Source organism: Pelmatolapia mariae, linkage group LG7 (assembly GCF_036321145.2).
Source record: "Pelmatolapia mariae isolate MD_Pm_ZW linkage group LG7, Pm_UMD_F_2, whole genome shotgun sequence".
Lineage (NCBI taxonomy): Eukaryota > Metazoa > Chordata > Actinopteri > Cichliformes > Cichlidae > Pelmatolapia > Pelmatolapia mariae.
The window spans coordinates 55,862,633-55,884,055 of NC_086233.1; the positions used below are offsets into that span (position 1 = coordinate 55,862,633).

Below are 21,423 nucleotides of genomic sequence, written 5' to 3' on the forward strand. Positions count from 1 at the left end.
AACCTTCAGTGTATTTATTTTTCATTTAGACACCTGTTAAACTTCTGCCAGTGACCCACCTTATCACATTATGAGCAAACAGGACAAATAGAGCCGCTTTCTTTAAAACTGCCGTCAGTCACATCTGTGAAAGATTGTTTTTTTTTTTTCTTGAGGTTAACTGTGGTATGATCAGCCTATTTGTTTGTATAACAACAGTGAATGAAATACCCAATGTTTAGTCAAACCTGAGCATGGCCCAATGGGGAAAGAAATGAGGGAAATGATGAGGGAGTTCAGTGGCAAGTGCTGAAAATCAGTCTGTAAGTCTCTCAGTGACGACCTTTCAATGGACTAGTAATAAGTAGGCATGATTCAAAATTGGGATCTTTACAGACATAGCTTATTTTTTCTGTGGAAAATAATTTAGAGTGTGTTATCACCATGAAGTCGTAAATCTCTGAAACCTTTAACAACCACTATTCAGATTTTCATGGTTTGGTGCTTCAATCCGGTGTATGAAACGTACATTTTTTACCTGGCATCCAGTGTGGGACTTTAAACAACAAAAGGTATGCATTTTGGACATTAAGATCTTGGTAAGACAAATATATGTAGCTGTCATAAAAATAAAAATAAAACATTTTAGTGGATAAACTATTAGTTAAGGCATTACATCACCAGTAGGAGTATTTTACATTTTTTAAACAATTTTATGGTGTGGTTTTTGCTGATTTTTTTTTTTTTAATTTTTCTTCTTTATTTTTCTTCTTTTATTTTTTTAATTGTTTGGGAGTGTTTTACTTCCCACCAACGTCTCCCCAATAAAGGCACACCTGCACTTAACTTAGCCCCTTTTAAAAACAGAGACAGCAGGCCAGTTGAGGGCCATGGTTCTAAGTAATTTTTATATTCATTTTCAGTTATACTGGGTAAGATACTTGATGGATGGATACATTTTATTGTAAATAAATTAGTTTTCTGGGCACCACTTTGGTCTCTGTAACCCTGAATGAATTAACATTAATTTATTATGTGTATTTTTTATTAGGAGATATTATAAAATATTATAGACCACTGCATTAAAAAAACTGTAATAACTTCTCAATGCTGTTCATGTTAGCAGAACACAGAGATGGCTGAGGCACATCAGGCGGTAGGCTTCCAGTTCACTGTGCGCCCAGATGGTGTGGACTTTAAACTGAGCCAAGAAGTCATCAAAAATATCTACCTATCAGGAGTGACAGCATGGAAGAAGAAAGCCATTCAATTCAAGGTACAAAAACTGGCACTTAATATGATAATATCCAAACTGAAAGGAAAGCCCTTTTGTTACTAACCAATAGTGGTATTTTATATCCACAGAATGGTGTATTGGCAGGAGTCTACCCTGCCAGTCCATCCAGTTGGCTAATAGTTGTAATTGCCATGATGAGCTCTTTATATATCCACACAGACCCGTCTCTGGGAATGATGGATGCCATCAAGGAAAACCTACCATATCGGTCAGTGATCCCACAAAGCCCAGTTTTGAAGTATTTCACTTGACCTTTAGACTTTACTGGACAAGCGATGCGGTTATTTTGAGTCATTTATCTGTTTTTATGTCGTTATTGACAAAGGCGGTGTTTTGCATTTTCTGAGCAGAGACTGTATGTCAGTACAGACACGAGCAGTGCTGAGTGCCATCCTGTTTGCCACAGGACTGTGGCTGCTCCTGATCTACCTCCTGAGATACACTCTTAAAGCTCTGCTGTCCTATCATGGATGGATTTTTGAGTCCCATGGAAAAATGAGTACATCAACTAAAGTGTGGCTGGTATGTTCGTCTCACTTGCATTCATGGCATGACTCTTATTTCATTTGGGACTTTTTGGTTCTGTCATTAAAGAGAAGGTATCTTCACTGATTTTTTTTTCTTTTTCTGTTTGTTTTTTTGTTACCAGTGCCTGGTAAAGATGTTATCTGGACGCAGACCCTTGCTCTACAGTTTCCAGGCCTCCTTACCCAGGCTTCCTGTGCCCAGTGTGGATGATACAATTCACAGGGTATGTAGTTACAGTAATGGATTTGCATGATCAGAAACATATATTTTATTTGTGCTCCCATAGTTTTCTAAATACATAGAAACATGGTCTGGACATCATTACAAGTATGTGAGATTTTTATGCACAGAAGCTTTTAGCTATTGTTTGTTCCATCAGTTCCTGAATCTAAACTCACACTGAACTCAATCTACACCAGCTGAAGTTCTTGTCAATCATTCAGTCGATATACAAAAACTTATTAGACTAACCAAGCACAGGTATAAAAAATACTACCTATACTGCTCCAGCAGCCTTCCTGCACCCTGCTCAAATTGTGTACAGTTTTTCAGTAGCTTTTTGGGAAGAACCTGGCACGTCCTCTTGCAGAAAACCTGTCTTGGATGTCTTCCAGAATTTCTGGTTATACCTTTCACCTGATATGTCAATGTTTTGTTAATTAAATTAAATTAAATTTTATTTATACAGCACCAAATCACACCAACAGTTGCCTCAAGGCACTTTATATTGTAAGGTGGGGCCCTACAATAATACATACAGAGAGAACCCCAACAATCAAATGACCCCCTGAGCAAGCACTTTGGCAACATTGGGAAGGAAAAACTCCGTTTTAACAGGAAGAAACCTCCGACAGAACCATAGAGGTGCGGCCATCTGCTGTGACCAGTTGGGGAGAGAGAAGGAAGACAGGATAAAAGACATGCTGTGGAAGAGAGCCAGAGATTAATAACAATTAATGATTCAATGCAGAGAGGTCTATTAACACATAGTTAGTGAGAAAGGTAACTGAAGAAGAAATACTCAATGCATCATGGGAATCCCCAGCAGCCTACACCTATTGCAGCATAACTAAGAGAGGATTCAGGACCACCCGATCCAGCCCTGACTATATACTTTAGCAAAAAGGAAAGTTTTAAGCTTAATCTTAAAAGTAGAGATAGTGTCTGTCTCCCGAATCCAAACTGAAAGCTGGTTCAACAGAGGAAGGGGCCTGAAAACTGAAGGCTCCTATTCTACTTTTAAATACTCTAGGAACCACAAGTAAGCTTGCAGTCCGATAGCAAAGTGCTCTAATGGGCTGATATGGTACTATAAGGTCATTAAGATAAGATGGGGCCTGATTATTTAAGACCTTGTATGTGAGGAGCAGGATTTTGAATTCAATTCTGGATTTAACAGGAAGCCAATGAAGGGAAGCCAATACAGGAGACGTATGCTCTCTCTTTCTAGTCCCTGTCAGTACTCTTGCTGCAGCATTTTGGATTAACTGAAGGCATTTCAGGGAGTTTTTAGGACTTACTGATAATAAAAAATAAGAGTAGTCCAGCCTAGGAGTAATAAATGCATGAACTAGTTTTTCTGCATCACTCTGAGACAGGATATTTCTAATTTTAGACATATTGCGCAAATAGAAGTAATTTCATTATGTGACGTCTGCTTCTATGTAACACTACTCCCTTGTATTGACAGCGTATGATATTCTTTTCACAGTACCTTGAGTCAGTTCGACCTCTGCTGGACAATGAGCAGTACAATAAAATGGAGCTTTTGGCCAGTGATTTTAAAGAAAACAAAGCAGCCCAACTGCAGAGATGCCTAATCTTAAAATCATGGTGGGCAACAAATTATGTAAGTAGTGTTTTCTGTCTAACATGCTACTGAAATTGTCTTGAATTGTAATGTTAGACAATAAAAACCTGTAATTTTCTCCAGGTAAGTGACTGGTGGGAGGAGTACATTTACCTCAGGGGCAGGAGTCCTATCATGGTCAACAGTAACTTCTATATAATGGTATGTAAAACTGTCAGTACATCAGTTGAGTGTTTTTTCTGTTAGTAGTTAGTAGTAATGAGGTAATAATTTATTTTAAATAATTTAATAATGTAATCCTTAACTTTTAAAATTTTTAAATGTGTCTGTTTTTATATGTTTGTTCTCTGTTGTGTGTTGTCACTTTGTTGTGTTTGGTCACTCCATTTATTGTGTGAAGGACCTCTTGTACGTGACCCCAACACATCGTCAGGCTGCAAGGGCAGGAAATGTGGTACATGCCATGTTGCAATACAGACGCAAACTGGAACGTGGTGAACTTGCACCGGTATAGCTTGCCATTACAATTACTCTGTTCTCTCGTTTTTTTGCAAGGTTAAACTCTGTGTTGACTTCTATTTAACTTTTTCTGCTCAGCTGAGGGCTTTGGGGACTGTTCCTATGTGTTCTACTCAGATGGAGAGGATGTTTAACACCACTCGCATCCCTGGCATTGAAACAGGTGAGCAACTGTTTAGATCTGTACTGTTTGAGTGCTCAATCATCACTGAGTCATAGATAAGATACTTCCCATTGTCCAGTATGCAGCACTAGTGGGTACATCTCTATAAATGGTTTCACAGCAAATAGGTTCCATCACTCTGTAAAGCTACTGGGACATATCTTTGATGCTGTGCTTTCAGTAAGTCACTGTGTGTAACTTAAATTAAATCTAATCTTTTACTGGTTTAACAATCTTTACAGATTTTGTGCAGCACCTGACTGATCGGAAACACCTGGTTGTCTTCCACAAGGGTCGGTTCTTCCAGGTGTGGCTTTACACTGGAGGGCGTCACCTTTTGCCCAGTGAACTTGAAACACAGTTTCAAAGGATTCTCAATGATACATCAGAACCTCAACCAGGAGAACTCAAACTAGCTGCCCTGACAGCAGGATACAGGTATATACAAACAAAAAACACCTTAAAAAAGTAGGTAAGCAGGTTAAATGTTCAAACACTTTCAGCAGAAAAGGGAAATGGTCTCACTCTCATCCTTAGGGTTCCATGGGCTCAGGCTCGGATAAAATATTTTAGCCAGGGTATAAACAAAGTATCCCTGGATGCAATCGAGTCAGCTGCCTTCTTCCTGACACTGGATGATGAGCCGCAGGGTTACGATCCTGCAAAGAGCAACTCACTTGATAGCTACGCCAAGTCCCTGCTGCATGGAAAATGTTATGACAGGTAGGCAAAGAAGGCCAAGCCTTTTATTGACTTTGACTAAATTGATTTCCTAAAAGAAGTTGGGTTTTTTTTTCTTGCAGGTGGTTTGACAAATCTTTTACATTGATCTCTTATCCAAATGGAAAAATGGGTGTAAATGTTGAACATTCTTGGGCTGATGCACCAATTGTAGGACACATGTGGGAGGTAGGAAAAGTGTTCTGAATAAATCCTAAAATAATGATTCAAAGAATGCAAATTTTCTTCAGCTGCATTTTTTTCTTTTTAGTATATTCTAGCAACAGACTGCTTCCATCTTGGATACACTGAGGAGGGACACTGTAAAGGGGATGTGAACAAAAACCTGCCTCATCCCACTCGACTACAATGGCAGATTCCAAATGAGGTATAGCAAAAATTGTATTTATTTCTTATAGCCAGTATTGTTTTTAGTTTTTTCTTTTAATTTAATGGAGTCTTTGGTGTTTTAGATCTGTACACAAACTAATTAGGATATTCTTTTACCCTCTCTAAGTGCCAAAATGTCATTGAAACATCATACCTCTCAGCCAAGCAGATAGCTGATGATGTGGACTTCCATGGCTATCTGTTTGCTGAGTTTGGGAAAGGCCTGATCAAGAAGTGCAGGACAAGCCCTGATGCCTTTATTCAGCTGGCCTTGCAGCTGGCCCAGTTTAGGGTAGGCCTGCCATACTTCATATAATCACTGACATTTCTTTAAATGCATCTACAACCATCAACTAATAGATAACTCTTTGCTTTATAGGACCAGCGTGTGTTCTGTCTGACGTACGAGTCATCGATGACTCGTATGTTCAGAGATGGGCGGACAGAGACAGTGCGCTCCTGCACGTCTGAGGCGGTTGCATTCGTCAGAGCCATGGAGGACGCTGGTACGACGGTAGGCAAAACAAACAACCATGTCCACAACAAATAAAAAGGTCATGACATCATTTAGCTGCTCGACAGGTGTGTATAAAGAGAATCACAGGTCAAAGGCGTTTTAATGGAGAGGTTTTTAATAAAAATATACAACAACTTTGGACTTAATGTGGTTTATAATGTTTATCTTGTAGTCACAGGACGTTCATGTACTCAGTTTTAGATTTTCTGATGGGTCACATTGTTAAAGAACATGTTGTTCTACTAAGAACATGGTGACCAAGACCTAGAGGTAATGTGTGTCAGTGCCCTGGACTTTAAGCTCTTCGATGTTCTGACAGGGTCAAACTGGTACTTTCCTTCATTGATAAAGAAATCTAAAAATTATTTTAATGCAGTTTTTATTCATTTATTTGGGAATGTTTAAAATTACATTGCCTGTTGTTTATGTTGTCAGAATGCCCAGAGACTTGCCCTGTTTCGGAAAGCAGCAGAAAAGCACCAAAACATGTATCGTCTGGCCATGACTGGTTCTGGGATCGATCGTCACCTTTTCTGTCTCTATATAGTATCTAAATACCTTGGTGTTGACTCACCATTTCTTACAAAGGTTAGCACTATTATCTATCATGTGTTTTTAAAATGTATTTTTGTTTTATAACGCTCTTTTCTAAACTAAATTCACTGTCTTTGCTTAATGCTTAAAGGTCCTTTTGGAGCCCTGGAAGTTGTCCACCAGCCAGACTCCACAGCAGCAGCTCAATTTAGTTGACATCAACAAGTTCCCGAAATATGTGGGTGGTGGGGGTGGATTTGGCCCTGTGAGTTAATCTGATGCAATATGAACATGTGCAAAAAGTTACAGTCATAGCTTTCTTACCTGCTGGCCTGATCAAGGAGGGCTATGTGAAATGTAACAGCGTCTCTTTGTTATCTTTTTTAGGTAGCTGACGATGGTTACGGTGTGTCTTATATCATTGTTGGGGAAAACCTCATCACATTCCACATCTCGAGCAAGTTCTCCAGTCCTGACACAGTAAGACAGAAAAAAGAGCACTGCATACTATAGATCCAACTCTTCCTGTTTTTATCTCTCGCTCTGATTGCTCCCTCTCTGTCTGACCTGCAGGACTCATATCGGTTTGGTCAGCATATTCGAAAGGCCATGCTTGACATCCAAGCTCTTTTCAAGCCTCAAAATGATAAGACAGCACAGAATGCAAAGTATGTCCATCTGGAAAATGGGAAAAAGCACATATAACAGAGAGTGTGGGTGGGTATGTTAGATTTGGAGCACATACAACCTGTGACTCAGTCTTCATTCATAAAAGCAAAACAAGGCTCTGGTGACAGGTTGGGCTGCTGTGGTGAGTCACGGCACAGGAGCTTGGCATTCCTCTCAGACAAAAACAATATTTATTACACATCTATGTTTTTCCTGTTTATATTCGGGGATAAACAAATGTATTTCTTTTTACACAATAGTTCCTCACATACACATACCACCCTCACTGTATATAAATCCAATGTAATGTAAATAAAGCTACAATATGTATTTATTCATGATCTTATGAAAGCTGTAAATATATCTGCCAAGAGAATGTGTTCCTGTATTTGCAGATCTAAATTATTTGTTACGTGCCGGTATTTAAGAACTTGCTGTTGATTTTAAGGCGGCTGTCATTAGTGATTAAAAATATAACACACTAAATGCAACTAATGCATAACTAGTGCAGTCATCATCAGTGATTTCTGTGGCACTGCTGTGGAAGATTGGAAAATTCAGTTTGAAATGATTACATCAGCTGTGTGTATGTATAGATAGACAGATACAGTGTAGGAACTGAAAGAGGCATGACAGAGCAGCAATGCACTGACAGGTCTTAGTGAGAGCTGGGGGAAATTTGCCGTCAAAATTAGGAGCTTGTGTTCAGGAGAGTGAATTGTCTCCTTAAACTCTTGTGCAAGCGTTGCTCCATGAATACAAATCAATAGAAAATAATTCATCATACTGGTAAATTTGTGGATGACATACAGTATTGTGCAAAAGTCTTGAACCAACCCTAATTTCTTTATATTTGGCTTCCAAGGACCCAGGTGTATTTGTAATTATTTAAAGTAGTCTTGAGCTCCGAAAGCTTTCTGAAGATCATTCAAAGTTTTTCTGTGGACACTGGCTGCTTTTTCACTATGTTTCTGTACAGACTAGTCCTTGTTTTGGGGGGGGGGGGGGGGGGTTTGGTTTGTTGAGCAACATAAAACTGACGTATGATTCATTCAAGCATAAAAAGACGCCTAAGTCGCACCATGAACCAGTGTTGTGTAAACATACAACAGAAAAGTTAGCAAAGAGCTAATATTAAATCATATTAAAGCATTTTGTTACTAACATTTTGTTGCAAAAACATGCAATTTGTTCCCATTACTGTATGTAAATCTACAAAAATTGCCCAAGAAAACACAGTTTGACAGAAATAAAGTATAAAAACGATCCAAAGCAGATAAAGAGTATCTGAAATTCACGTCTTTATTGTATAAAAGAATTGGCGGGCAGGCACTACCACTCATGAATTGGTCTCCCCAGTGTCCAGATCTCAGCATTATTGAAGCAGTGTAGGAACAGAATGCAGTCAACATCTAAAGAAGAGCTTTGAATGTCATTTACGAAGCCTGGAAAAGTATTCCTGAAGACTACTTAAAGAAATTACAACAAACTTTAAGAGAGTTCATGCTGTGTTGAAGAATAAAAGTGATCAAACCAAATGTTAACCTTCAAACTTGTTACAATTGTATAAACTCTATTTCGGTCTCATTTACTGTATTCAGATTAATTCTTGAACGTTTCAATAACACACTGCAGCTATTTCACAATTTCTATGCAAAATATGAAGAAATGAATTGTGACTCAAGACTTTTGCAGTTTTGTATTCCTATTCATTACAGAATAAAATGAGTACTTGAGCTTTTAAATACATTAACAACAGACACAGAAAAACTTTTTTTTTTATTAGAGAAGTTTATTTTAAGAGGTGGCAAGGGGGATTTTGACATGTTCCTGAAGTTTTACAGAGAGCTTCCTGATTCATCCCTGCTATCTGACCTTTGACCAGCTGGAAGCTTCATTACTGTAACTCAGCGTTCTTGCCGTACATATTCTGGCAATGATGAGGGACAAAAAAAAAAAAAAGATCCTGTATTTTGTATTATGTTAAACATGACATAATGAGAATGCAGATGGTTTACAGTTCATCTCCTGAGGGTTCTGCAGATTTTAATGTATCTAAGACCACACGATGATTTATAACTTAATAAGAAACCACTTTAGAGAAGTATCTGTTTTTTATAAAACTTTAGTTCAATATTGTAACTACACTGTAACTACATGGCCAATTTGATTTAGTTTATCCACACAAGTGAGACTAAATTTCAAATAGATGATGGTTTATTAGTTTATGCAGGGACAATACAAAAAGTCAAAGTAATAAAAAACAAGCCATTCTGGTCGCACTTATTTTCATCAAGGCATCAGTTACAACAATGAACTAAAACTAGGCTGTATAACTGTACAACAAAGTAAATGAACAATAAACAAAAACGCCACCATGGTTTGATGAGAGAAGTTTTAAGAGAGCCAAAGAGGCAACCGACTCCAGACTTCCTAATGATTCAAAATGAATCAGCAGTATCAGATTATCTCCTATCAGAAGCTGCCTGCCAGTCAAGCACACTGAACATAACAGAATACAATAGACAACAAAAGCAAGTGGATTTTAAGAATGCTCTATTTCTTACCAATTTTTATCGCGGGGATACTGCAGGTTGAGTCCACTGGGTAGTGATGTGCCCCCACGGGGCCACTGTGTGGAGCTGTTTTCATGTTGATGGCACGCCAACCCAGTCTTTTCTGTGTACATACTATTTGTGTATATATTTCAACACTCTAGGATGGTTCTGTAGTTTATGTGTCTAAAATCACTCAGAGCTTTTGGGGTCCGGTCTGTGATGCAACAGAGGAGGTTTAAGAAGTTGCACCAGGTGTTGGGTTGACATTCTGTGTGGCTGCCTGTGGTGCCACCTCTATGATTCGTGGTTTGTCAATGATGCGAGCAGTGCGGTTTCCTTTCTCTACAATCCCGATGATCCATGCTTGATGACCTTCTCCGTATTTTGGGGATTTGATCTCGGCACAGAAGCGGGCAGCTTGTTCTCGAGGTAAACAAATAAGCAGGCCTCCTAGAAATGAAAGGAGATGTTGTCAGACAAGTGACTTAAATGAAGATTTAAGTCTAATTAAATCACTAATTTTTAGAATGTGACACTGTTAGGGAGTACTCGGCCTTCTTACTGATAACTCTAAAGGCGTTTTTATACATGAACAAACTCACAAGGTCCAAGCATGGTCCAAATTTGCTATTTCTTGCATGTAGCACACAGCTGGAGATTATCGGTGCATGAGGTGTTCTCACTACTGGAAATACTGCCTGCAGGTAGTATGACATCTGTTGGGTCTGTTCCCACAAACCCCGCTAGTTCTAGAGACTTATTCATCATGAAAGAAAACAAGGCAACAGCGTTCGATCGATTACTTGCGCAAGGGAGGCCTCATCTGTGTCCAGCACGAAAATGACCCCCATGATGGCCTCCTCTCGCTGGCTTTTATTGAGAGACAGTTCACACAAAACACAGCAAAGCAACGCCCCCCGCATTGTATGTATATGTGTGAACTTCTATATGTAAGTAGGAATGTGTGTGTGTGTGTGTGTGTGTGTGTGTGTGTGTGTGTGTGTGTGTGTGTGTGTGTGTGTGTGTGTGTGTGTGTGTGTGTGTGCTGCTGATCAAAGGGTCATAAACTCAGGAAGCTTAGATCAAAAGAAGTAGATCCTCCAGATAGGATGTATCTGCAATAAAACCTTACAGCCCCCTACCCAGAACCCCGAGAATCTGGGGGGAAGGACAGTGGAATCCCTTTCATCAAAGTTGGCAAGCATAAAAATGACAAACATTTAACAATCCACTCTAACAACATCCACTGGCTTTCTGTAAATTCTCCATGACGTGCACCATTCTCACATGGGCCTAACTGGATATAACAGACTTTTTTTAAAAACACAGCTCTAATGCATAAAGTGCATGTGTGAAAACAGATTTGATATCAATTCTGCTGCAGATTGTTGCTCACAGCATGAAACATTAAGCAGATAAACTAATCACAAAGATAGATCTTTTAACTGATGACACTCAAGTTCCTGTAGATTATTTAACAACTTCTTCGGCTTCTGTAACATCTCCACATAGTTAAGCAAAGACACTTATGTGACTGTAGTTGAGTGCTTTCATCAAACTGCCTCAATTACACAAGCTTGCCATCTTCCAACACTGTCTTGAAGAAATTAATAGCCTATAAAGTCTGATGTGCTTAAAAGATAAATCAGAAGGACAGCTGAACCTCAACCAAATTTCAACCTATAATAGTTACAATCTCAGGACTTTCAATCAGACAAAACATCAAAATGTAAAATTTTTATAACATGTCTTGCTTCTCTCCCCGAACATCAACCAATTATGGTCTGTTATTATTGCTGCTTTACTTATTTAGCTACCTAATTGTTAGGAGATTAAACCCTCAATTCACATCCCCAAACAAATTTTCCCCAAAGAGAAAGAAGCTGATTAATAATAACAGAACCACAGTCTTTTGTAAAATCGGTTACAGTGAGAAGTGGCTTTACTTTACTGATGGCACATAAAATTCAGTTGAGCTGCTTCCAGTTACACTTTTTCATTTTCTAAGATCTTTGTCCAGAACTTACTGGCTGTTCCTTGGTAAAATCTCAATGTCTTGAAAACATTAAAATACACACGCACACACCTGATGTTTCAGGACAGGTGCCATGCATGAGCCCGAACATGTTCCCACAGGCTTTAGACACGGCGGCCATCTTGGCGAGCACTGGGAGGTTGTGGATGACAAAAGACACCTCACTTCGTTGTTGTCGTGCCAACGTCTGAGCGTGGCCGAGGATGCCAAACCCTGTGATATCGGTCGCTGCGTGAGCATTGAAGGTGTGCATGAGACCCGCAGCTGCAAGCAAAAGACAGTAAGAAAAGCATCATGATGATCAATTTGTTTATTGCCAAAAATTTGCAAACACTCAAGTAATCTGGATGCAATAATATCAACTAGTAATATAATAGAATCTAACGGGTAATAATAATCATTCTTACTAACAAATAACTACTAATTACGAGAAAACAAAATAATTAGAACCACATACTCGGTAATGCTATTGTTAAAATGTAACTGAGAATAATCAAAAGTTTAGGCAGGCAGAAAAAGTCACATGTTCTTAATGGTCTTGCCTGTCCTGTTGAGCCGAGCCATATTCATCATGGCTTCATGGTAGGCCAGCTCTACGTCCTCCTGCGTCACCACCAGCTTGATCTTGTTCCATTTTTCAGGCTTTTCAGAGACACAAAGAAAGCATAAATAGGCAGTGATGTTACTGGTTATTATTAAACGACAGGTTTTTAACAAAATTATTCAGAAACAAGTTGGCAGACTTACAATATCTAGCCACTGATGCACTGCAACTGCCACTTGTGTTCCAAGTGGTTTGGTCAACACCAACACATCTCCTGGCACTGCATTGTCTGGCCTGAAAAACGTCAGACACAGCATCGTCAAGCTTATTTTAAGGCACCTAAGGAAGCAAAAAACAGCAAAATATGCAGCAGGAACTCATTCCTACATGATAAACTCATTGGGCTGGCAAACTGTTGTTGCAACCCCTCCCATCACTACCCAGGGGTTGAGCACCGTCTGACCTCCTGTTACAGACGTCCCTGCCTCCTCTGATGCATCTTTGAATCCCTGGATGATCAGTGGCATGACTTTGTCTCTCTCCTGTAAACACAGAAGAATGTCAGAGTCGAGGCTCGGGACATTTTAAATGCACTGATGATAATAAGAGATGTCCCAAACTAATATGATTCCAGTACTAGGGCTATTGCATGAAATATACATTACCTGTCACTTTATTACGTACACCTGTTCCACTGCTCATTGATGCAAATCACATGATTGCAACTCAATGCATTTAAGCATGGAGGCACAGTCAAGACAACCTGCTGAAGTTCAAACTGAACATCAGAATGGGCTGATTTAAGATAAAAGCTGATTTAAGTAACTTTGAACATAGTATGGCTGCTGGTAGTCTGAGCATTTCAGAAGCCGCTGATCTACTGGGATTTTCCTTTGTAACCATCTCTAGGGTGTACAGAAAATGGTCCAAAAAAGAGAAACTATCCAGCAAATACTGGATGTCAGACACGGGAGGAGAAACGCCAGACCATTACAAGCCGATAGGAAGACAACAGTAACTCTAATAACCACTTGTTACTACCAAGGTCTGCAGACACATCCCTGAAGACACAGCACATCAAACCTGAAGACATCTACACACCAGAGCACTCTAAGACCACACAGGATGCCACTCCTGTCAGCTAAGAACAGGAAACTGAGGCTACAGTTACACAAATTCACCAAAACAGGGCAATAGTAGGCTGGAAAAATGTTGCCTGGTCTGATGAGTCTCAATTTGTGGTGGCACACTTGGATGATAAAGGTCAAAATTTGGATGGATTTTTGGATGTGCATCCAACAAATCTGCAGCAACTGTGTGAAGCCATCATGACCAAAATCTCCCAAGAAATGATTTCAGCACTTTGGTGAATCTCGAAGAATTAAAACATTTGCGAAGCCAAAAGGATGTCTAACCCGGTACTAGTAAAGTGTCCAGCAAATGTACCTTTATTTAAGCAAGATGTGTCTTACTTTCTCTGACATTTTGTTGCTGACTCCCAGAAGCATCAACATGTTGTCACACTCAGTAACTCCCATGGCGTACAGGTCACTTAGAACATTGGCACAAGCAATTCTTCCCTATAGAAAAGAGACCATGAAAATTAATCACACACAGGTTTTGGTATGCAAAGTAATTTAATGAAAGAAAACCAGAAAAGCAATGCTAATGAAGAAGGGAAGGTCCTTACCATCATGTAAGGGTCATCCACAATGGGATAGATGTAGTCTGTTGTCTGGACAAGAGAAAGGCCACCATGCCGGAGGGGGATCACACACGTGTCCATGCCAATGCCTTCATAAAGAATATCTCTCTTAATGTAATATTTTAGAGTGTCTGCACTTGTGACCTGTCCATTTTAAAGCCAAGGTTCAAGTTTTACTTCTTGCCTTTAATTTCTGAGCACCAGCGGAGGTTGGACAAGCTTTAAATTTACAACAATGTTCCCAGTGCTGCCACAAAACTTGTTTTAACCTCAAACAATGACTCTTGTTTCACTTGCTGCTATGCTTAAAAAAAAGCGGGGGGGGGAAGTTGCATTGCTATTAATGTGCTATATGATTTTAAGAATTACCTAATCGAGGCATAACCGCCCCCAGGAACTGTTCATCCTCTTGATAGTGGTTCTCTTGCAGGGTTTCTAGCAGCTTCTGTAACACATCTTGGGGGACCTGTGATTAGAGAAAATTACCACAATTTTGATGCATTATTTCCTCACTAATCTGTGCAAAGAAAATAACACATTCAAGGCAGATTTTTTGATGGACAGCTAACCTTGCAGCCTGTGCCTTTGAGCTCAGCAAACCGTGTGAGCCTGAAGTTCTTGTCCAGCTCATAGCTTTCAGGGTTAAAAGACTCCCTCACAGACATGTCTGAAGAAGCTCTGGGTCCGCACCACTAGAACCACATCAATGACTATGAAAAATAAATAAAACTGGTGATTAGAGACAGTGTCTGGGTGTCTCAAGAAAATACATGCAAATGTTAAGTTGCACAAATGACACAACACAACAGTGCAATCACATCTGTGCAACATTTCAAGTGAATCAGTGCAAGTACAACATCTGTAGGAGCAACACTGGAAAGAATAAATCAACCAAAATAACTGTAGATTAACTGTCTGCTGGTTGGCATCTCTTTTTTCTGCAATGATAGAAATCTTCTCCCAGAGCTCTGTTGACAAAATATTAGGAACACCTAAGTACATTAGAAGTTACCCCTATAAACATGACTCAAAGATCAGTGTGATATTATTGCAGGCGTGTTGTATTTTGTAATTGAAACAAGTTTACAAATAAATAATAAAAACTGCATGGCTATTTTAATGCAAAGTTGTTATTAAATGTTTTTAATTTGTTAAATACTAGTTTTGATAATTATTTTATTCTTTTTTTAAGGCAACGGGGTGTCGGATACCTTTAAAATTGAAATGCACAATAATGAATGTGGCATCACCTAAAGCCCCCCCCCAAAATACTCTCCAATCACTGAAAATATAATAAACTTTTGTGTTCCAAAAAATGAGCTCCACAAAGTTGATAAAACTGAAACGCCGTGCAAGTTGGTTGTTACTTATAATCTCGGTTTTTAACATAAACCGGCGTGAGCTGATGAAGGGGCCGTTACTGGTATAGTGGGGTAGTGTTCAAGACAAGCAACGATCCCAAGTTCATTCAACCCTTGGGCACAGGCTAACAATAAAAGTAATGATGTGTGAGTGATTCCGTGTGATGTGAGCGGCATAACACACTGTCGGCAGCTCAGCTTTAAGCCACGTGCGTTGATAATGACAGCTACACCCTCTACGTCTGTTTGTTTTGCTGAAAATGCAGTTTTGGCTGCTGCTGATGCTGCTAGCTCTTGCTAGCAAACGCTGCTCCATGCAGGAGCCGTTGAACAGCTCCGTGTAACAAAGAGCCGATGAGCAGCCCACTCCAAGACCTGCCGCACATCTAAAAACAGATAAGACGCACACTGCGACCTAAACGTGACGCGTAGCGTTGAGTCGCAGTGTCAGCTCGTAGCACATGTAAGTTAAAAAGTTGCCGTAGAGCGCCGAACAAAAATGTCGGCGGCGGAAAAAATTAACCCTTTCCTGTCCCTCGCCATGCGATGTGTGCAACATCAGCGTCAACGCGAATAAAACCGCGCTGCATCTGCTACGTGTGCAAACTTTGTAACGCTGCGGTGCAATAGAAGTGTTTACAACTGCTCTAGATGTGATTTTAGGACCAAAGCGGAGGTATATTCTTGCAACATTTCCCCTTTAATTGCTCTGACCATTTTATCCTTACCAGCTTCACGTTAGCGGCGGATCCCGACAGAAGAGCGGGGAAGGCACCAGCATGCACCGGGGCTACAAACGGCTGCCCTGCGAGAAAGCCTGACGAAAAGTGACACATATTTGACTTCTAACATTGGTCCAGGCGAATAAAACTGTCGAAGTATCGTGAGTAATTAAGCATATTGTGTTTAAAAAAATGTATCCAACCTTTGCTCACCTTTATAAAAATGTGTGAATTAGAATGCAAGAAGGAAACTAACCAGATCTCAAAGGGTCCTCCTTCTGCACACTGGCGGCTTCAACATCCCCTTTAATGAGCTGTGAAGTCTGGCAACAAAATCTCAACAATGGAGTGTACCTTTAATTTACTGTTTCCCTCCAAGTGCAACTACAGCAACACAACATTGCCTGGCTCGAAGTTACCCTAATAAAAGATAAAAGAACTTTTATTTTATCATTTTTAGCTTGTGTTTTGATAACAATTAGCCTAAATGTGAAACTTTTCTTTTAACATATTTGAGTGCTTTGTTTTGTTAATTATACTTTACACAATATAAAAAAACAAACAAACACACGAACAGCAACTGTGGATAAAGTAGATTTAATGGTGGGATCAACCTTTTTTTAAAATATATGTACAGTTAGCAAAAATGAAAGGAAAACACATAATGTCATCACAATATTGACACCAACTGCAGTGGTATGCATAGCCTAAAAATCTAATAAAGAAAAAAAAACATAGTGTGCGATATATTTTTATATTTTCACTTAATGTAGACTGCAAACCTATTGTTAATTTGCAATTTTTTTTAATGAATTAAAATTTGCCCCAAAAAGAAATACATTGGACCATGTTTACAAGATGTTTGCATTTGGATGTAATGTCTGGATATAAGGTGGATGCTGCACTGCACATTAAACCCACTAGTTACTTGAAAGGCACAATTCACAATGAACAGCTTCCCGTGAAGTTTAGTTTTTGCTAAATAAATGAACGCAATAGTGTTATAGTACTTAGTCTCATTTGAGATGTTTGATCTTTATTTCATTGCATGAAAATAAAACAAGTTAGCTTTTAAGGCTGTTGTCTTTTATGTAAACAGTAAGTGACCGATCTCATTACCTAACCGCTGTATAGTTCAGTGTTTGTTTTCACAAAATTCCAAATCTCAGCATTTTAATGGGGCCCCAATGAAAAGCTTTTTGGATCACAAATACTACATTGGGATTCTTGTATGGTCCTATTTTATATCTCTTTACATTCATAGCACATAGCAGTTAACAGCTGCAAATAGTGGCAAAATGCATCAACTCAGAGAAATAATGAAGACAAGACTCTACTGTAAGGTCATCGTGGCAGCCATTGGATTAACCAGTTGTGTTCGCTGCTGTCCTCTCTTCACTTGCAGCCTGTTTATTATCACAGCCTTTAAAAGAAGGAAGAAAATATTGTCAAAATGATATATATTATCACCAAAAAGATGTCTTAATGAATGAGCATGGCAACAAAATGAAATACTATTGTGACAATGAGGGTGAAATATAGAGGTGAAAGAGTGGATATGCGGCATGGTGTGAGGATAATTAGCTGACATTTTGGAAAGCTGCATGAAAATGTCAAAAGTCACTGTGACAGCATGACAAAGACTGATGAGCCAATGAGCGAGCTGGCAACACCAGCTTGAGTGTGTGTGTGTGTGCGCTGTGACAATGATGTGGGGAGAGGTAAAGCCATTGTGTACTCAGAGGGGGGCTGATGGAAAGATTTTGTAAGATGGAGGGCTGACATGAAGGGAACCAGCTACCAGAAAATGGTCAAAACAGACAACTGAATTAATGTATGTGTCTGTGTGTGTGCCCACGTGTGGCAGACACCCATAAGTGTAAAAATCATAATAATGAGTTTAATACTTGTGGATGGTCCATTTGAGATGTCTTCTGCTTCTACGGCATCTGAAGAGCCAAAGACAACATAGATTGACAGACGGCCTTTTCTTTAGCCTTGAAACGAGCTGGCTTACAAGTATTGTTAAAGGAATGGGATTCCTCTAGCACCTTAATCAAGGGAAAATATTAAAATGGTTTAAATGATTTAGCAGCAGAACCTCTTTTCAGCCTCCTCCTTGCAAGTTTGATCTGATCTTGAAGGATCTGAACCCAGTCTCGTGGCCCAGGCAACTTCTCTATTTTGTGTTCAGTGCAGTATTTCTCTGTAAAAACTGGACACACACCATAGTTACATTAACGTTTGTTCAGAAATGTAGTTACACTTTAGTTTGTCTTTCTCTGCCCTACCTTTAATGGCACCCACAATGTTCTGGTCCAAGCCCTTACGGTTATCATTTAGCCCTCTCTTCCTTTTGCCATTTGGCAAGGAGTTAGCCAGCGTGGCGTCATCAAAGAAGGCACACACCTAAACACACAGCAAAGCTCTTGACCATGCAGCATTTTTGTTCTTTGTTCACATTTCACACGATTATAAAATAATCAGAGCGACAGAGAAAACGCTTTTAAAAATCATAGACGTGCACCAGTTTCCGGAACAGCAGGCTGCCTGAGCGTGTATAGTTGACCAGAATGGAGTCTAGCTGGGCCTTAGAGATAAACACGTCATAATCCTCTGCGAGACGCACCTCAGACTGTGAAGGAGTCAAGCAACACAGAGTGTTAATTGTAAAGCATTAAATAAATATCACCAGTTGAAATATAAATGAGTTTTTAGAAGGAAAAAGCGAGAAGACGTTATCTTCATTTCTAGCATTAGCTCGAATCATAGATGTGCTGTAAAATAAACAGCAAGGATGTATGCACAAAGGTTTATGTCTCATTAGGCAAAAAACAAGGAAAAATCAAGGTACTTAAACTTTTTTTAGGCATGGAGCTTCACAAAAGAAGCAACGTTTAGGCTGCAAATTGTTTTTACATGCAAATACACATACACGTTCAAATTCATAAGACAGGTGCAGTGCACCTGAATCAAATTAAGTGTGCAAATGAGGCTTGGTAAGCACACATGTTGCTGCATACGTACATCCACACTAAGGTACACATTACCTCTAATGCTTGTGATTCCCTTAGTTGGTTCAGGAGAGGAGATGTGTTGTTGACCGTCACTGGGTTGGTCTGAGGTGGTGGCACAGGAATGTCAGAGGAGGTGGGATGATTGTTGGGTGTAGATGAGTCTTGTTTCTCACATTCTCGCCTCTTTACAGATTCCATAGGTGCAGCTTTTAGCAGTGATGCATCCAGAGGAGCAAGACCAGCTCTTCTGGTGCTAAACACAGATAACGGAGTCATCCTATAGATTGGCCTCCTCTTTCGAGGCCTGTGGCGAGGACTGGGTCCTGCACCTAGGCGAGGTTGAGACGGCGATGCTGCCCTTTCCTGCCTTTCTAAAGATGCTATTAAAAGCCAAAAAAAACATTATATTGTGTTTATCTCTTTATTTCAGAGTGTGTATTCGTATTCATTTACTAACCTTTTTGATTCTGCATCAACCTCCTCATGGCACGTAGTTCCTGCAAAATAGCCTGTAAGGTGCCCTTACAGTTACACATACAGCAGGGGGTTTCTGGCACAGTAGGAGGAACTACATCTGCTGGGAAATGAGGGATGCATTTGTTAGCGCTTGTTCACTCTAACATATGCATACAGGTGCAAACATGCTTTAATGTAACAACAAAGGTGTAAGCCATTTCTGGTGTTCATCACTCAATATTTAATGAAATTCACTATTCTTCAAATAATTTAAGGTTTGTTTAGTAGTTTTCTCCTTTCAAACATGCACCAATATCCTACCATTAGTTTCATTCACTTTGATTAAACCCTTTGTGCTGTTGAGAATCCTGAGGGCTCTGGAGCGTGTGCTGTACTGGCCGCAGCCTGGGCCGTTTGGGACTGGGATGGATATGGATGAAGGTGAAGGCCCTGGGTCCTCTGCAGAGTTCCAGCTGTTGCTCTGGTGGTCCTCTGACACCAGAGATAAAAGTTCAGGCTGATTTACCCAGTTCAGAGGCTTTTCCTGGGGCTCCTTTGTTAAGCTATCCTGCTCTGTACCAGCACGCTGGTATACTCTGCTGGTCTTATCGCTCAGAAGCCTCATCATTCCTGTGATTTGCCTTTTGATCTCCATGCCCTCATCCTCCAGCCAAGCTACATTAAGAGAGAATGGTGCTCATGTAATTACCGATATCTTGTATGATATATAATCAAAATTCATTCTCTGAATGGCACATACCATCAGGCATAGCACCATCCTTTGGCTCCCCATTGGCATCTTTGGAGCTGGAGTTAATCACATATGAAGGCTCTAAATCTGCAAAGAAAAAAAACTGAATGGTTTCGTTATGAAGCACAGCTGTAAAGAAACGCAACAAAACCTTGGTGACAGATGTCACAGAATGATATTGCGGCCTTTTTGCCTTGTAAGGTTGAAGCTTGTGCGGGCTAATGAGCTGTGATGCCTACCAAAGCAGAACCCTCCACCTCACCCCCACCCCATCCCATGCAAAAACCACCACCTGTAGGTGGTATGAAGTAGTGTAGTCAAGAGAGGTGGTGTGTTCCTTATAGCGTAAGCAAAAAGTGCACAGTTGAACCTCCTTGTTACGAGCTCAGAGTGCGCAATATATTTTCACATTTTATTCAATTTGCTTACTTAATTCAGTCTTAAAAATCTAACCGGAATGAGCCGCGTTAAGACTGATGTCCAGGATGTTTCTTTTATTTTCTTTTACATGCAAGATGTGAATCCCTAGAGTTAGCTGCTGGTTAAAACCGAGGCACAGACTGGGCATTGTCGTGGCTATCGCTTTTGTTTACAGAGTCGTCTCTGCTGGCGCACAGCGCCAGACAAACACCCAGACACAGACGCGCGTCTTGCAAGGTCTTGCATTCATTCAGCAGCTTACCTCCATCCGTGACCAGTTTAAAGCTCTGCGACTTCCTTCTCCTCTTCCTTTCTCCAAACTCCATCTTCAGGTGGAATATCCAGTAAGTCGTGCAGTGGAAAAATATTCGCTCTTCGGGAGGACGAAATCACTGACTAGGATACACTCAGCGGAATCACTGTCCGTCTGCCTTATTAATCAGTTAAATTTCTTTCCTGCTTGCGCTACAGATTCTCTCATCTCTTCGCAAATATTCGCAGTGTTAAGCTCAAAGTGACCCGTTCAGTTGTATTCTACAGTCCATTCCCTTTGCCAGCATGATGCTGCTTCTTGGCTTCCGTCATGTAAATAAATTAATGACTTTAATATTAAAAAATCGTCACATATCCCTTTGCGCCACCTGATGGTATGTTCTCATCTGAAAGGTCGAGTCAGACATTTGCTAGTGGTGTCCAAACTGTGAACCGGTATTAAACACAAACAGCAC

The 21,423-nt window shown here is 40.0% G+C and overlaps 3 protein-coding genes across 11 annotated transcripts; 1 reads left to right on the forward strand and 2 right to left on the reverse strand.

Moving 5' to 3' along the window:
- Positions 1–1,114: 1,114 nt before the first annotated feature.
- cpt1b (carnitine palmitoyltransferase 1B (muscle)) lies at positions 1,115–7,209 on the forward strand. 7 transcript variants are annotated; one of them, XM_063479840.1, is made up of 18 exons: positions 1,115–1,255; positions 1,345–1,506; positions 1,646–1,798; positions 1,926–2,027; positions 3,516–3,653; positions 3,738–3,815; positions 4,015–4,122; positions 4,212–4,296; positions 4,539–4,734; positions 4,834–5,019; positions 5,100–5,205; positions 5,288–5,404; positions 5,534–5,698; positions 5,786–5,920; positions 6,359–6,511; positions 6,609–6,722; positions 6,845–6,937; positions 7,031–7,209. In XM_063479840.1, the coding sequence occupies exons 1-18, from the start codon at positions 1,115–1,117 to the stop codon at positions 7,160–7,162; spliced, it is 2,364 nt and encodes a 787-aa protein (XP_063335910.1). In that variant the 3' UTR covers positions 7,163–7,209. The 7 variants fall into 7 exon arrangements, with proteins under 7 accessions (XP_063335910.1, XP_063335912.1, XP_063335913.1 ...); XM_063479842.1 differs by having other exon boundaries at positions 1,345–1,488; positions 6,609–6,726; positions 6,849–6,937; XM_063479843.1 differs by having other exon boundaries at positions 1,345–1,488; positions 4,048–4,122; positions 6,609–6,726; positions 6,849–6,937.
- Positions 7,210–8,893: 1,684 nt separating this feature from the next.
- sephs1 (selenophosphate synthetase 1) lies at positions 8,894–16,125 on the reverse strand. 3 transcript variants are annotated; one of them, XM_063479848.1, is made up of 10 exons: positions 16,058–16,125; positions 14,538–14,678; positions 14,338–14,434; positions 13,954–14,057; positions 13,736–13,843; positions 12,651–12,805; positions 12,467–12,557; positions 12,262–12,361; positions 11,771–11,983; positions 8,894–10,134 (listed from the first exon to the last, which is right to left on the reverse strand). In XM_063479848.1, exons 2-10 carry the CDS (start codon positions 14,631–14,633, stop codon positions 9,920–9,922), a joined length of 1,179 nt encoding a protein of 392 aa, XP_063335918.1. In that variant the 5' UTR covers positions 14,634–14,678; positions 16,058–16,125; the 3' UTR covers positions 8,894–9,919. The 3 variants fall into 3 exon arrangements, with proteins under 3 accessions (XP_063335918.1, XP_063335920.1, XP_063335919.1); XM_063479850.1 differs by lacking the exon at positions 16,058–16,125 and adding an exon at positions 15,514–15,904; XM_063479849.1 differs by lacking the exon at positions 16,058–16,125 and adding an exon at positions 15,180–15,904.
- Positions 16,126–16,756: 631 nt separating this feature from the next.
- Positions 16,757–21,242, reverse strand: bend7 (BEN domain containing 7). Its single transcript, XM_063481171.1, has 10 exons — positions 20,958–21,242; positions 20,285–20,362; positions 19,846–20,199; positions 19,526–19,642; positions 19,102–19,448; positions 18,579–18,686; positions 18,343–18,460; positions 18,153–18,266; positions 17,959–18,000; positions 16,757–17,474 (listed from the first exon to the last, which is right to left on the reverse strand). Exons 1-10 carry the CDS (start codon positions 21,019–21,021, stop codon positions 17,416–17,418), a joined length of 1,401 nt encoding a protein of 466 aa, XP_063337241.1. The 5' UTR covers positions 21,022–21,242; the 3' UTR covers positions 16,757–17,415.
- Positions 21,243–21,423: the final 181 nt, after the last annotated feature.